General features: G+C 40.7%; 1 protein-coding gene across 1 annotated transcript in view; it reads left to right on the top strand.

The window, feature by feature from the left end:
• Positions 1–16,395, top strand: part of unc5a (unc-5 netrin receptor A) — a 136,055-nt gene that overhangs the window by 71,652 nt on the left and 48,008 nt on the right. The window contains exons 3-5 of the mRNA XM_054597691.1: positions 10,311–10,454; positions 12,093–12,196; positions 13,359–13,539. Of these exons, the coding sequence (XP_054453666.1) occupies positions 10,311–10,454; positions 12,093–12,196; positions 13,359–13,539 (429 nt within the window). The remainder of the gene's footprint in view (positions 1–10,310; positions 10,455–12,092; positions 12,197–13,358; positions 13,540–16,395) is intronic.

Below are 16,395 nucleotides of genomic sequence, written 5' to 3'. Positions count from 1 at the left end.
AGGGCGGAGATTTCCGTCTACGTATTCAATCACAGGACAATTAAAGGTACACATTTGAAAATTGAATTAGAAGCTGTGTTTTAAGAAACAAGTATTGGCATGTTTTTGGTGTCAGCTGATTCATTTCCTTCTGTTATAGTCACCTCCCCTGCATGCTAGTTTGTGTCACTTTGAGGAAAACTGACAATTATTCATTGGTTACACAGCTTTTCAAGTGTGATGACTTTTGTCTCAGATGATAAAATGCTGTAGGTTTTGGTTGGACAAATCAATGTAATAGCTTAGGCTAAATTATTAATCACTTAATCAGGAAAAAAAACCATCAGATTAACAGGTAATGGAAAATTTGTATTAATTGCAGTTTTGATCTTTTCAAATCTTTGGTACATCACATCACTGGCCTTCATGATTCTTGAATCATCATTTTTTTCATTTAAGCAAGTGAATAGTCTCTGCTGCATCTGTGCCCGTTATCCCAACACCACCTCCAAACATCAGGTACCTCTGATATCAAACCGAGCTCAAGGGTCCACTCTTTACTTTTACTCCACTTTTTCAATTTTCAGCATCAGGTTATTTATAAAGCCCACAATGCACCGTCTTGCATCTACGGTATAAATAATTAATACAGTCACATTTGAACAAAGAAATGAATATTTAAAGGCTCAGTCCGTGTTCTGTCTGCAGCACTTCAACTCCTCATGCGTTGCATTGTTGTTGATTCTGGACTCGACAATGTGGTCCACCTTGGAATGAGAACTATGTGGACTCAACACCATGGGACCACTGGGGCAAGTGGGGGATTTAAACAGATTACAGATTAAGGTTGTGAACATTTCCCAAGTTTTATTGTATTAAGATCTGGCCATTACATTTCTTACACCAAAGGATATGCTACATGGTAACAATTTCTTTGATGTGCTTTCCTCTTTTCTTCTGCTTGATTCTTAGAGAGGGAAAACCTACATATTTTAAAGTCTATTTTGTGAAACATTTCTTTTCATAAAATCCTGTATGTATGATACTATTTTCAACATTATTTGAGGCTACCTAGTACGTCCCATTTCAGCTGCTGATACGATTGTGTGTCATGGTGCGAGGGTGGTAGGTAAGACTTTATCCTACAAGAAAGATTGATTCCGCGACATCTAAAAACTCTGCATCTACATCACAGCACAATGTTGACACTGACTATCTGGAGGTTTTTCATGATGCTTGGAGTTGGTGATAGTCATGCCTTTCATGCAATTCCTTAACTAGGGAAAGCAGCCCGGCACAGTTTAGTGTGAAGTTATGTGATTTTTTTATTTTTTTTTTGCAAAGGCAAGAACATCAAGGTTTCTTGCAAAAATATTGTGAGATTTTAAAGGAATCTAAAAAAAGAATCTAGATATCATCACTTGATGATCACCTGATGATCTCCTACCGACAGCAGGTGTTTAGAATGACACAAGTGATGAACAGGCTATTGGTGTAATCACAGCTACAAATAGCAAGAGAAGTTGCAATATGAGTCAGTATCCACAAACTGTGGATATTATTACAAATGTAAATTTTGGTACTTAAAAAAAGTGTTTTGTAGAAAATCTTTTGTAGCCTCTGTGTTCCCTCAGGCGGTTTCCTGAATGCTGTTTGTTGTTGTGCTTAATATTTACATTCGCCCACACACCATCAATGGATTACCAAAAACCTCTGCCTTCTAACTTAGACAGCACTGCCGGCCAAAGGCCCAGGAGGGACCCACCCATCTTGGGTAGAGAGGGGAAACCCAAATGCAATTTGTATGTCACAGAGCACTCGGCAACCAGATGGGAGCCAGGCAGACTTACCTGAAGCAGTTTTCCTTATTTACTCCGGTGCCAAAGGCCATGTCAGACAAGGAGAAGAGATACATGTTAGCCGCAGCAAATTATCAGGGCTTTCATGTGTGTAACGTTCTATCAGATCTTCCCACTCTGCAGAATGTAATGGAAGCAAAAGTGCTCAAGGCCTTCACCTCTGACTTGATCTCATTCGAGGTAGGACAAGGTGTGTGTGGGAGATAAAGGAGCAGGTCCTAGTCACTCCCAGCCTGAAGACTGTGGCATATAGAACATTCTGCTCTTGCCAATCATCAGGGTCAGGATATTGGATGGAGACAAGGGCACTTTGGTAAGGGCACTGTGGTAAATCACAGCACTGCCTCTGTGAGTGAGTGTGTATCAGTGCTATTAAGGAAAGGTTGGGCAAACTAATTATGGAGGGACAATGTAAATAGAAAAATCCATTGTGTCCATTTGATGTAATCAGTTGTGGCTCTCCTACGGTGGCTCGGGACCAGATATAAATGTGAAACATATAAATGGCAACCTGATTTTTTACCTCTGCCATGAGATGTCTGCGCTCATTGACAGGTTAAAGCTATTTTAAAGTCTTATGCATCAATTCATTAACACGTTCCAAACCTGTGAACACCTGTGCAACTAAAACATTTAGGTTCAGTGCGCGGAGCATTGTTGTGATATTGTGTGTGTGTGTGTGTGTGTGTGTGTGTGTGTGTGTGTGTGTGTGTGTGTGTGTGTGTGTGTGTGTGTGTGTGTGTGTGTGTGTGTGTGTGTGTGTGTGTGTGTGTGTGTGTGTGTGTGTGTGTGTGTGTGTGTGTGACAAATATGGCAGTGGAATCTCTTGCAGAATGAAGTTCTCATTCTCATGGGGCATGCAAAGTGTGTACATCATTATTCATTATTACTACTGAGCTCAAACGATTTCCACTCAAAGTCTAATCCCTTCAAATATTGCTGTGAACGTCTGATGTCTGAATAAACTGACTGTTAACCCTTAAATGGTTGTATCTTGTGAGCAGTGATCTTGTTTGAAAGGTAGTTTTTTGTACCTTAAGCTGATTTGGTCATCTCCAGCACTTGGTTGGTTAAATTTGTTAGGATGACAAAGAAATTCCCAAAGTGTACTTTGGCAGAACCAAACCTTTTTTCAGGTGGACGGCTCCAGGAAGTTAATTCTAGGAAAATCACTCTTGGCATTTCTAAATATCTCTGTTTATGGTTGAGGTTTCATCGTTTAGCATGTAAATTATTGTTTCGTTAGTTTAAGAGACTCAAAAAGAAGTGATGATTTAAGAATATATTTTTGTGAGCAAATTAAGTCACACTCCCTCTGTGTGTGTCGTCATCTGAGCTTCTCTGTGATTGGTTGACATAGCCAGGTCGACCGTGTGTGCCATTTACTGCATGTAAGTGCATGTGAGCATGTATGTATCTTTAAATTAATTCTCCATGGTAATGTTATGTGTGCTCCTGTCCATAAAAATGCTGTACCTTTAATGGTTATCTGTAGTGTGTGGAAGAGCTCGTAATTAAAAAGAAAAATACTTTTATCAGGGCAGGGTTTAGGGTTAAAGAGACCTGCACTTGCGGTCGCTTAGTAACAGAGGCAGAATTTCAAAACAGGCATGTTGGTCTATGATCTATGGCGTTATATTTGTGCCTCATTCCAGAGCCAGAAAAATATATATATATATAAGCACATAAATTATATTTTGAAAGGAAATTATAAGCAAGCAAAGCAATTTTGGTTTGAGAACAAAAATCTATTCCCTGTTCAATAAATGATTATGAATAATTGCTATTATCAGAAAGAGAAGAAGGGAAATTCTGTTTGGCTGTTTGCATTATGAAAAAATGATAACTGACTAGAGTAGAGTTGTTTGACTATAAAATGATTAAATAACAGGTCAGTGTGTTTTATCTTGATTTATTACTTACACCCGATACTGAAGCGTAGATTATTGTTGCTGTTTTCACCATTTGATTGTGATGTGTTCGGTGGCTGAAAAACTGAAATTGCTGCCTTTGGTCTTCTTATGGAGAGAAAACATCCAATCAGAATGTACCTATTATTCCATGTTAATATGGATAATAACAAACATGCAAATTTGTTTATTGAGCACAGATTCAATTTAATTTGCTCAGATTTTGTTTTTAATTCTTGCGTCAAAATAAAGTGGAAGCTTGAGACATGTATTTTTCTGTGCTCCAAATGTCCCATTGTTCGCTCAGCAACGAGGCACAAAAACAACACCATCGCCATCGAGACCCCACCTGAGTCTCCTTGGATTGGCATTGGACTGAACCTATCCCGGATTGATTGGAGCACTACCTGCTCGCCAGCCATGAACAATCTGTAACGACATTTGGAGCATCAGCAGGGGCCTTGCAGCGTGCATTCATTGTGGAAAATGGACAGCTCAATCAAAAGAAGCTCTTGAAAAGCTGGTCATAACCGGAGGCAGAGCCTTGACCCAGAACGCTGTCCCACTGACTTGAGTCGCAGCCTCACCAACATCCCTGAATGGGAGGCCTGACTACTGTATTCCCGTTGAACTCGGGCCTCTTTTTGCTTCCCCTCCTCCTTCTCCTGCTGCCATCTCTCTTGCTGTATAATAGAGCCATGCTTCATTCAGAAGGCCACGTCATCCTTGTTAGGAGGCAGACGCTTATGGCGCCACCTGCCATTCTCAGCTCTTAACGTCAGGAAGCATGGGCCACCCATCACCCCACTGCTTTACATGCTAATGGAAGTCTGAAGACTTGATGATAAAGCAGTTATGCCCTTGGCTCTATGACCTGGGGTTAATTTTGGATTATTAACACATGGAAAACCTGTGTTTGTTGTTATGCACCTGTGTTTGTACACTGACATCAGCTGGCAGTCGGACCTGCAAAGTTGTTTTTTGACAGCTTGGTTTGGTGTCAGGATTTCTTTTTAGTGTATTAAAGGTAAAGTAATTGGTCTGAGGAAGAGGGCATTGTGGGTTCAGTGAAAAGGAGCTCTGCGCTCATGATGCTGGTGATGACACTGATGCCAACCTGTACAAAGAGAAACCGCAGGAGGAAATGAAACACTTAGAGCATGCTTTTGACTGGTTGCCAGGATGTGCAGACGGTGCATTCTTAAAAGCGTTCATCTGTGATGTCTCCCCTCAACCATTGTGAACTCTCTCCCTTGAAATGGTGCATTCCCCTGATGTAGACCCAACCCTAATCCCCCTACATACACTGATGAATCCCAGCCACACACACAGCGGGGAGGCCGCCTAATTGAATTTCCTCGGACACAATGAACACACACTCAGGACCTGCAAGTTCCAGTCCTTGCCTTTGATAAGCAAATGACCCCTATGGAATTGAGGTCACAGCCTGCGAAAACAAGAGTGAGGGAGAGAAAAATAAAGTCCCGCACTCAGACAAGCCCAATATCGACTCACCCGGGATTGAGACCAATGATGTTTACCCTGTGTGTGTTGAGCCCCTGTTGGCTCAAGGGGAAATTCATCCTACGCACACATGCACACACACGGACACGCGCACACACACACACACACACCCACACACATAAAGATGACTGTGCTCTTCTCTCACAATGCGACTTCCTCCTTTTTCTTACTTTAGTGCTTCTGTTCTTTCTTACATCTGAATAGGGTGCAAGTGATCTTGTTTTTGCCACAGATTAGAATAAAGCACAGTACAGTAAATGTTGGTGCGCCCTGCCTGCCTGTATTTGTGTGTGGTGTGTTTGTGTGTGTGCGCCAGTGGATCTATTAATAGCTTTTATTGTACTCCATTGCCCTGAAGACTATGCACCCAGCTCCATCGCTCTATACAATAGTATGGTCAGTTAATTCATGAACTCAGCCACTCTACATTTCTTCCAGTCTTTTTTTTTTTTTCCTTCCTTTAGTTTCGTTTGTTAAAAGTGAAGAAGTCTTGAGGCAGAACAGTTTGTTTGCTTTGGTGTCTCTAAGAGTGCGCAGCCCAGATGCTTTTACGAATGCTCCTTTTAGATACAAGCCCTGCATGCTTTTTGTCTGCTTTACACACAAATTATTGAGTAACAGAACTTTGTATATACAGGTGAAATGAATCACAGAACATCATGGGAGTCATTTTCAAATTGGGAATGGGGGGAACATGTTGGCTGCACTTTTTCATCCACACTTTCACTCTGTCAGCCAGTTTGATTTACTCACTAAAATCTGTAAAACAATGTCTGATGATTGTCCAGTCTGTATTATTAGTGTGCATTTACAACAGTTGATTTGTTTTTTTTCCCCTGGGTTTTGCACGGTAACATAGTTGTTATTTAATTATAATTATATGATATTTTCTTGTACGTAGACACTACTCCATACAGGGTGAATCACTTAAATGCATGTTCTGTGGGTTAATAAAAAAACATGTTATCTGTTTCTATTACCGGTTAATATTCTCGAAAAAATACACTTTAACTGCCCATCAATCAATGGACAGAGGACAATGCTCTTTATTTGAATTTTTTTTTATTATGTATAGAAAGTATCAGCTCTCTATCACGCAAACGAGTCATGTTGCCATGGGGAACACTGCAGGGAGCTTTTTGTGGCCTTGTTCCAAAGGAAGATTAAGTATGTGCATTAATTATGTAGCGAGATACATAGCTAACTGTGTGTATATTGCACAAAAATAGCACTTTATGATATTTTAATTTTTTTAAGTAATTCAGTGTGTCCTCCAACAAACGTACCCCCTTGCAGGACATTTAACGGTCCATATGGCTCATGCAAACCTACATTTTCAACCATGGTTCTGACCATAGCTCAACATACATTTAACTCCACTTTACTTTGTCATGAGTGAACACAGATTGCTTACTTTCTTTATTCTGATTGTCAGACTACTGTATTGTTTCCATAGAAATATTACAGAATATCTTTATCCGTATAGCATACATTTAGCTTATTTAAGTCTCAGAGATACTTGAACATCAAGGGTTGAGCTTAAATTCCTGACTAACTTTCTACATTTTTTCTCCTGAAATGTTTTGTTCATGTCCAGCACAAACATTGCAGTAACCACTTTAAATTGGCTTTATTAATACACTATCTGATGTGATTCTGTGCTTTTGAACTACATAATGTGTGCTTAATGTTATGCATATTAATCAAGCTTTGTCAAACTGGCAGTTTGAGAGTGAAGTGTTATTTACCACCAGAATACTGAAGTTGATTGGTATTGGCATTGGTTATGACTCCACATGAATGGTAAGTTCTGTGTGTGTCTGTGTGCAATATTACAAAGCTTAGAGATGTGTATTTTCCAAATATTATGGGTAACTACAGCCAAGTAGGGTTATATAATTAAAATAAACTCACCAGGGTTCCAGCTGCAAGCCCCGAATTCACACAGTGTCAATCACATAATCACCCTTTAAAATTTTAATTTCACTGAGGTTTGGAATATGAGCTCATTTATAAATGGGCCGCAGATCAAATTGAAGGCTGGGGGAATGGTATCATGTTTTAATTATCGTTTAACAGGAATGTTAAGTGCACGCTCAGTATCTTGCAGGAAAAGAGGTATAAATTACTCTTACTCTTTTTAGTTCTCAACACCTTGGAGGGACCTGAGCATATTATTATAAATCAATATTGATATAATTAAGTCATGAGCGTGTCAGTTTACGGAAATACATATTTTTCTATGAACCATCTTAGCTACTGTCTCAGTCATCTATGAGTGATGTTCATAAAGTTTAGTTTAGCTTACAGCCCTCCCAGTAGAATAGACTTTGGAAAACAACACTAAATAGCAGCCTGTCCAATCATTATTACCTGCTATAAAATTACAGTCCTATTTTGTTCACCATGTGATGAGATTATTTTGTCCTACTTATTAATTGGAGTGAAATTGGAAAGTGACTCACAGCAGTGTTACTGGAAGGTGTCAGACACAGAAAGCAGGTAATTATGGAGACAGGAAGAGATAAGGAAACGGAATGCAATTACCCTAGCAAGCAGACCTTCAAATTGCTCCTCTTAGGATTTCTCACTTCAGGTTGCCATTGTTCATTCTTTGCATCTCCATACTGATCTATTCCTTTCACCCTCCAGCTCAAAGAAGAAGGAGGGTTTGCATTAATCAAATTAATTTCTCCTCTAAGTGCAGGGCGTATTGACAAATTCAAAATATATGAACTTTTTATCAAATAATTTTGAATTCTGAATGAGGGCCATCTGATGTTTCAAGTGTTCTTAATATCCAAGGCTCTAACAGTCACTCAGAATCAAGTTTCATTTCACTTTCAGGTTTGAAGGGCACTCTTCAGATGTATCTTCCCCATCTCTGTCCCCCACACTATAGCACAGCATGCATTGCCTTTTTAAAAGATTTAATTAATGACTTACACATAATAGCAAGCACAAAAACAAAAAAATAACAATTCCCCCTACCAAATCCCTCCCTTGTGTACAGTATGAAAAATGCACATTGCTGCATATACTTTAAATAACAGTGTATGCAAAGAAGAAAAAAATGCTGCTTGTGCTGCAATTCATTATTTTTTATCGATGCTATAGCTGACATTTTAGTTTAGAGTACACAAAATGCAACTGCAGGAAGGACCATTGTTCACCAATTGCATGCTGTATGTGGATCATTTGAATGTTCTTGTTGTGTAAAGTACATGTTTTTAGTTTCCTATATTTTGACCCTTATATTTTGATGAAAGCCAAATGCTGCCATGTTGCTGATGGGAATGAAGAAGGCGGGTTTCTTCTGCTCCATTTGTTCAATCTCTGTGGTGCCCATTTTGTTACTTCAGCCATTTGTTTTAGCATTTAGGTGCTCTCTCAGCCTGTGCCACACTCTCACTGCAGGCTCATATGCGCACACACACTAACACACACACACGCACACATCTAGCACAAGCTGGGATTTAGAGGGATAAAGAAAGTGAGAAAATGAGAGTGAACTCCTCCTATTCATCGTTTTATTTCAAACTTTTTGACTGTTCTTTGGCTGTGTTATTGAAGCCGGTATGAACACAAATATCACGTTTTCTCCTTTTTTAGAGACGAGCGTGTTGGTGAATTCTTGCACACAGCACGGGGTGTTGTTGATGCTCAGAGTGGCACTTCAGGGCTGGATTCTCTGCACATATAGTCACATTCACTGCGATCGCATATAGAAAAATCTACCACATTTCGAAAGCTAAGACAATGGGTGGTCCGACTGTTACTTATCACCGCGTGACTGCCGGGGCGATGGAGCCACTCACACAGGCATCTACATATTCACGCACAGTTTGCCTCGAATTGTTTACAAAAAATTCTCACCCTTTTTAGTTTGATGAATACTTTGTATCAGCATGAGTACTTTTTGATAATTGTTGTATAGGTTTGATGGCCTGATAGGTGCCACTTAGCCAAGCTTCAGTCAGCTTCAGCCTGGAGCTTGGACTGATCCCTGCAGACGGATCAAGTGAGCGAGGGGAGTGTAAGAGTGTCACAAAGTGCCTTTATGTAAATGGCAGTTTAAGAGCGGCTCTACATTGAGACTTAAATATACAGTGTTGTATATGCTACGCTGTCAGTCTCGGGGATGTGTCCTCTGTGAATGCAAAATGTTCTGCGCTCATATAAAAGGTTCAGCACCTCTCTCTCCAGAAGACCCCGGAGAGAAAAGATGAGATGGAGAGAGAGCTGGAAGCTGAGGGGAAACACAGCAATCTCTTCATCAGAGAGAAGAGAAAGTAGGACACATGGTAGGGATCAAGGTCGTAGCTCAATATATAAAACAAAATACCTCTGGATTACAGGTGCCAAATCAAAGGTCAAAGGAAAATTAAATGAAGGATTGCTTCTCGAATATCAAAACAGACAGGACTCTGACAACACTATATATTTTGGACGGTTTAGCAGAATGGATTTCGTCTCAATCTTATTTTGTTTAAAGAAGCTGTATCTTTACTTTCTTCTTGAAAAGCAATAAAGCAATTTTTTGCCCTGCGCTACACCAGCATCACTTTTATCAACACTGTTGTTGAATTGCTCTATAGATTGTGAACTTTTCCCCCACTCCTGGATTTAATAGGGATGCAGGTTGTGCTGAGTATTTTGTTTGTAGAGTGTTTGTTTAGCGCTCCCTTGTTCCTTTCCAACTGTTGGTGTTTCAACGCCTTCCAAATTACACCAAGGATAGCTGTGAGGCTCTCTTCTCATTTTCCTCGGTTAACAAGCACTCTGTTTATATATGATTATGGTTCTCTGCTTGTTTATTCTGCCAGGCTTTTTTTTTAATTACTTTGCCGGTTTAGTTCAAGGTACAAAACGCACTAAAGGATTCGGTTGTTTTCTTTCTGTGGAGAAATAATATGGTCATTTTATTCTTTTTCCGCCGTCAAACGAGCTGATGGGAATAAACCTGCAGTCATTCAGCCCCCCACCACCACCACCACCATTCGCCATTTTGACGGTTATCCCTCTGTTTGCTTTGCAGCGCTGCCAATCATGCAGGTGACAATTGACATTACCAGACAGCAGGTGGAGAAGATCTTTGGTCTGGATGAGTACTGGTGCCAGTGTGTCGCCTGGAGCACCACCGGAACCCAGAAGAGCCAAAAAGCATACATCAGGATTGCTTGTGAGTGCACTTTAAAACGATCACTGGTTCATTACAAATGCAAACGCTGCCTAACAAGGTGCTTACATACTGCATTCCAGGTTGTAATAAGAGGATATTAGCATTCTTTTCACTTTGGATTGGGGGGGAGACTAACTTTCATTTAACAATTAGCCCAGAGCCATTGTGATCTCTGCACGGCAGTGCATTACTGCAATTACAATTTAGTAAAATCATCTTCCTGCGATTCTACTTAAGAAGAAAATATTCAACCCTGGCAGGGAGAAACCGAGAGTAATGCATCTGCTTGAAGGCAGTCTTTTAAAAAAAAGTGGAACACCAAATCTGAGTATTCATGAGCACATTTTTCTCTGGATACAGTATATCGGCAATGATCCCTATGAAAGTAACTGGAATAAAAACAGATTTGAAATTTATTACTGTGCAGCAATCATAAATCTGTCTGGGGAACACCGACTCATCCCTCGCTGCAGCCTCAAAAGCTTTATTAGAAGAAGCCATTTTACATTTGTGTATTTTAAAGCATTCTGCCTATTAATTCCCACATAAATATGCATTATTCTAGACAGAGCTGAATGCAGCACTGTCTCCAAAGCACAAGACGTTTTGAAAACACACATTCATTATCCTACCTTGTTTGAGAGCTCAACAAAGTCAGTTAGATGTGAGATAAGGACACACACTTGCTTCAATAACAGTGCGTTTGTGTGCACGCACCGCTTCACATTCACATGCACACACGTACACACTCGCATACATTCAAGCCTTCCAGGACTGTTGTATCTTAAGTCTCCCCCAGTCTTATTATATCGGCTTTAATTAAATCAAATGTTGTGAAACTCTCTGGTTGTCTTAATGTTTCTCTGTCTGATTGGTCAGGACGGGCTCAACATCTGTTTAAAGAAATTCACCAGCGGCTCACAGCCACACCCTCAGTCCTCTGGCAACACAATAACACATTGTTTTGCTCTGGGTCAAAACCCGAGGTGAATACATAACAGTTTTACCAACCTGCCAGCAGTCAGCGTCCCGTTTAGCTCATCAGATACAATGGCCTTGCATTTATTTCAGCTTGTAAGAAATAAGCATTGGCAGGTTTACCTGTGTAATGTGTGTAGCCTTTACAAATGTTTAGCAGGACTTGGTGCAACACTTAGAGTATCCAATGAGACGTAATGTGAAGCCCCATGCAGTCAGCCAGGCTTGCAGGAGCTCTTGTCCAATCGCCTCAGGGCTGTGTTTTCGTGTGGCTGCTCCATACAGATGGAAGCTGGAGGCTGGCGGATGCTGGAGAAGGGAGAGTGGGTGGTAGGGGAGGAGTGAGGAGTGAGGGGTAATGCAATTGCTATTGCTTGATGCCGGGCCCCTCTGGCAGCAGACAAGCATCTCTGAACCAGCCAGGCAGCCTGTAATAAGCAACATGGTTGGTGCCACCGATCCCTGTGTGGCTTAGGGGCCAACTGGAGTGCGACATGCTCAGCGAGGCCATGGGTGGACATTTCAACAGTGGGGAAAGTTGAAAATGACATCACCGAGCCAAGTTTTGTGGATAGAAGTATTTCACCTAAACCTAACAAGCTCTTACAACTATCCTAATTGGTTTGCGTTTCTCACCGTCTTTTTTTTCTTCCCCTTCAGACCTGAGAAAGAACTTTGAGGAGGAGCCGCAGGGTAAAGAGGTAGCATTGGACCAGGAGGTGTTACTGCGCTGCCATCCCCCTGAGGGAGTGCCACAAGCCGAGGTGAGACACGGATTCAGAAGATATTTATAGTCCCACATCTAGCATCCATTTACCCTTTCCTCACCAGGAGGACAAAGAGCAAAAAGTAGCTCAGGATCAGCTCCCCAGCATCTCTCCCTGCTCCACCAGGGAGCAGACAACCCTGTACGGATAAATTACACCTAATTATTCCCCATTATTGATTTATTATCTCTCTTACATCTCTAAGAAGCCGTATATCACAGCGTCTCGTCACATCACTCAGGATAGGCTTGGAGGCTTCAATCCCCGTTTGGCATCTCTAAAGGCCTATCCATAATTAATGGGTCTATTTGCTTCTCTCTCTCCCTATCTTGTTCTCTATCGCTCTGCCGTCTCTCCATGTCCCATGTCTCTCATACACTCTTGTTCTGCCCAACTCTCTCTGTCTGTCTTCGCATCTCTCGGTGGTGTGTGTCTGTGTTTAGAGCACCAGACTGGGGCCAGCTGTTTCACCTCGTCTGCTGCATCCTCCCAGTCCCAGATAGGCACTAACCGCTTTAATAACAACACAAGAGGAGGTTAGGCCAGCCTCTCAGACAGCCCAGAGACCAGGGGCAGCAGACTAGCCTATCACAGCTCGACAGTGTAGGGACAGTTTGCAGACAATTGGGAAGGAAGGTGCCAACTGCAGTCCAACAGAAAAGAACATCAGAGCAGAAGTCACCACGGGAGAAAACGGGATAGAAAAAAAGCCCAATTATATGCGGTATCGCAACTGGCAGTAATACCAACAACAATGCCTCCGTACCGTAGCTACTCTCGAGACGGCACAAGGTCAAGTGAGAGCAAGAAAACAAGCAAACCAATCTGAGAGTACACCAAAAAAGGAATAACATCAGTTTTGGCTTCTGCAAGAGGGCACAGAAACTACACAAAGCATGATCAGTTTCACTCTCAGACTGCCAACAGCTATAGAGATCTACAGCAGCTACAAAATACAAGCTACGTTTTCCCACACAAATTGAGAATAAATATGAAAACCGTCTCATACCAATCTACCATTGTTCTCTTTTTGGTCTCTTTGATTGCATCAAAAAGAAATACCCCACTGCTTTTGCTGTCTATGTAAAACTCTCTGGATGATGATGATAAGGTTTCAATTCAGTTGCTGTGAATTTTGACCTCTGAAACATATTTTCAGGTGGAGTGGCAAAGAAACGAGGATGTGATCAACCCAGCGAGTGACCCCAATTTTTTCATCACCACTGACTACAATCTTGTCATCCAAAAAGCCCGGCTGGCGGACACGGGCAACTACACGTGTGTGGCCAAAAACATCGTTGCTCGCCGCAAAAGCACCTCTGCCACGGTCCTAGTCTATGGTAGGTGATAACGTCTTTCAACAGGTGTCTCGGAGGGAAATGCGAGGTCTGGGGTCGAATGATCGCCAGCTCCTAAATAATTTATATAAATAAACATAAAAACAGCTTAAATTTATCATCTATTTCTTGCATGTTGCTTTCGTTATCCCACATTTCCACATAAACCTCAGCATGTGCTCTTGCATGGAAGACACCTTGGTGCACTTATTGATCAGGTGGTTGTAATATTACACTCAGATTCTAAACCCTAGTTGTAATAACAAAATGCAGCATATTACATATTGTGATAACTTGCATAAGTCAGCTCTATTTTCAAGCTAACAATGAATTGCACTATCATTAATAACTACAAAAAGATATAGTAGTGTATCTTCACATTAATTAGGCCAGCTTAAAATGTTGCTGGCAGCCATTCTGCCAAAAGCTGGCAGTCCTCAATCCTCCTCCTGCCATCTTCCTCCTTCTCTGTAGTGGATCCAATACGGGACAAGAAATTGAATTACCAGCAAACTGTAAATAATGACTTGGCTTGATAAGCGCACTGATCTTTATTAGAATGCAGAGGAACAGCATATTTTCTATCACAGGGGGTTCATTGGCTACTGGCACTACTTAAGTTTTGCATACGTTACAACAGCCAGCCTTAATTCTCAGCTATACGCAATAAGGAAATCGTGTGGGAACACATCATGAAGGCAACATTGGTATATGAAAAATGTAAAATCTGGCATAATGTCTGCCACAGGGTCTGTTTTTGTTGAGGCTGCCAGAAGGCCCTTGCCGAGATACCATGATGTGCTGTAAAGTCAGAACAAGAGTTCTTGTATATTATCTAACAACACAGCAGAGAAAACACTCGGTATGCCACAAATATACAGCACTATGTAGGAGTACTCCATCCTCCTCAGCAGCATGTGCACCACGTCTTCTGCTAAAAAATAATTGAAAGGTTTTTGTGTGAAATCTATTCAATATTTAGCTTATACAAGATGTATACAAAAAATTTTAGTACAGAAATTTGAAATACATGAATAACGAGGGGTGCACTGTAAGTTTGCTTATCCCTTGTGAAACTAAGGGAATTATTTAATAAAAACGTATTATCTTGTGCAGTGCTCAAATTCAGATTGCAGCTACTTGAATTATAATTGAATTAAATTACATTTAAGATTGCTTTTACTCAGCCAAACAAAAAGCTCCCAATTGAATCTGGAGGGATAGTATGTGTAAGCTGAATTCAATTCAGAAAACATGAGCATAGTGTGGAACCAGAGGGTCACTTAGAGACGGCTTTAGAGCCTTTGGTTATTAAGGATAAAAACCATTCGTTGTACCGGATCCAAACATATACATGTCTACACTATAGATTAGATAGATGAATCAGAGTGAGTAAACACATGTATTGCTTTTGATTTGACTTGTACAGTTGATTTACTTAATTTAGTTTAGAAATTGAATCATCAAATCAATATTTAACAATTAAGACAAAAACGACAGTAAGAGAAATCACTGTCTTTTAGATATTTGACAAAGCACTTCAAGTAATTTCCTTTAGGCTGTTTTTTTTTTTTTTTTTAAATGAACAAACTGTGCAGACCCTGTATGGGGTTCGAACATTTAGATTTCGCCGTATGACTTTAAATATAGTTCAAAATGAAGGCATGTGCACTTTCACTGTGAACGGTTTCAAATGAAATGTGTTAATTTGGAGCATGCAGTCAAAACACACATTATCATACACTCCACCAAGCCTCCAGCTTGAAAATAAAAAAGCCCAATTATTCTGGCTGTTGATTATAATAGATTAGCTTGTTGTTGAAAGACTTGCTCTGCAGATGAAGAAATCTAGCGTTGAAATGATTGTGGAGGCAAAAGCATTCACGTCCCTATTGTTTGTCTTCCTTGTATTGTCAAACAATCGTTTTCACTCGTGGACCTGACGCATTGTGAACAGATTGCTACGGTGCTTGCTTGTGCAATTTTATTTTTTTCACATCACTCCATGTGCTTGACAAGATGACAAATGTATTAACATTGTTGTTATATTTGAGGTTAAATCCCAATACATGTAGTGTTGTTCAAAAAAAGAAAAAAAAAAAGAACAATTCAGTTACCTGTAAGCCTCACAATCCACCATGCTAGCTAGCTGTAGCAAGCTGTAATAGCGGCTACTTTTCAAAGGGGGTTCAACGGGGGGGCAGAGATGTATTTTAACAAGGCCTGGCTGGTGTGACTGCACTCTGTGCTAAGAGGTAATCAGGGGCAGAGTTGCCTGGCAATTTACCTCGCCGTGGTGGGCAATCAATCGCATAGAGAGGGCAAGGAAATGATTCAGCCCCGACAAGCACAGGCGAGAGTTAGGGGGGGAATTAGGAAGGGAGTATGTACAGAGAAGGAACGACAGTGCTGTTCAAGTCAATAACTCAGGAATCTCAGTATCTTGTAAGCTGCGGCAAACACAGGATGTACAGGAGGCAGCTGATTAGAATTAAACCTCCATGTTTGATGTAATCGCCTGCCGTGATCGAGCGATATACTGTAGCAGCAATTATGTGCCAATAGAGAGTTAAGGTTCAGTACATGGGCAGTGTTTTTTTTTTCTAGTGCCTGAACTTTTGTTCAAAATATAAAAGAGGCATAAATGAAAGCCTACAATGTTTTCTACAATTCATAGAATAATAGAGTTGAGGAATGACGTGTGAAATCAGCGGTGGATGTGTGAAGGACACAATCTGAATTACTAGAACAGCAACGATACATTTCTGTAGTGTGTTTGCATTTCCAAGGAGTAGGCGTGGGCATTTTTTATGCATTTATGAATATGAGCTTTTATTGCTTTAAATAGCATTTCTTTAT

Source organism: Anoplopoma fimbria, chromosome 4 (genome assembly GCF_027596085.1).
Source record: "Anoplopoma fimbria isolate UVic2021 breed Golden Eagle Sablefish chromosome 4, Afim_UVic_2022, whole genome shotgun sequence".
NCBI lineage: Eukaryota > Metazoa > Chordata > Actinopteri > Perciformes > Anoplopomatidae > Anoplopoma > Anoplopoma fimbria.
The sequence above is the reverse complement of the archived record's forward strand: the minus strand, read 5'-3'. Positions and strand labels throughout refer to the sequence as shown.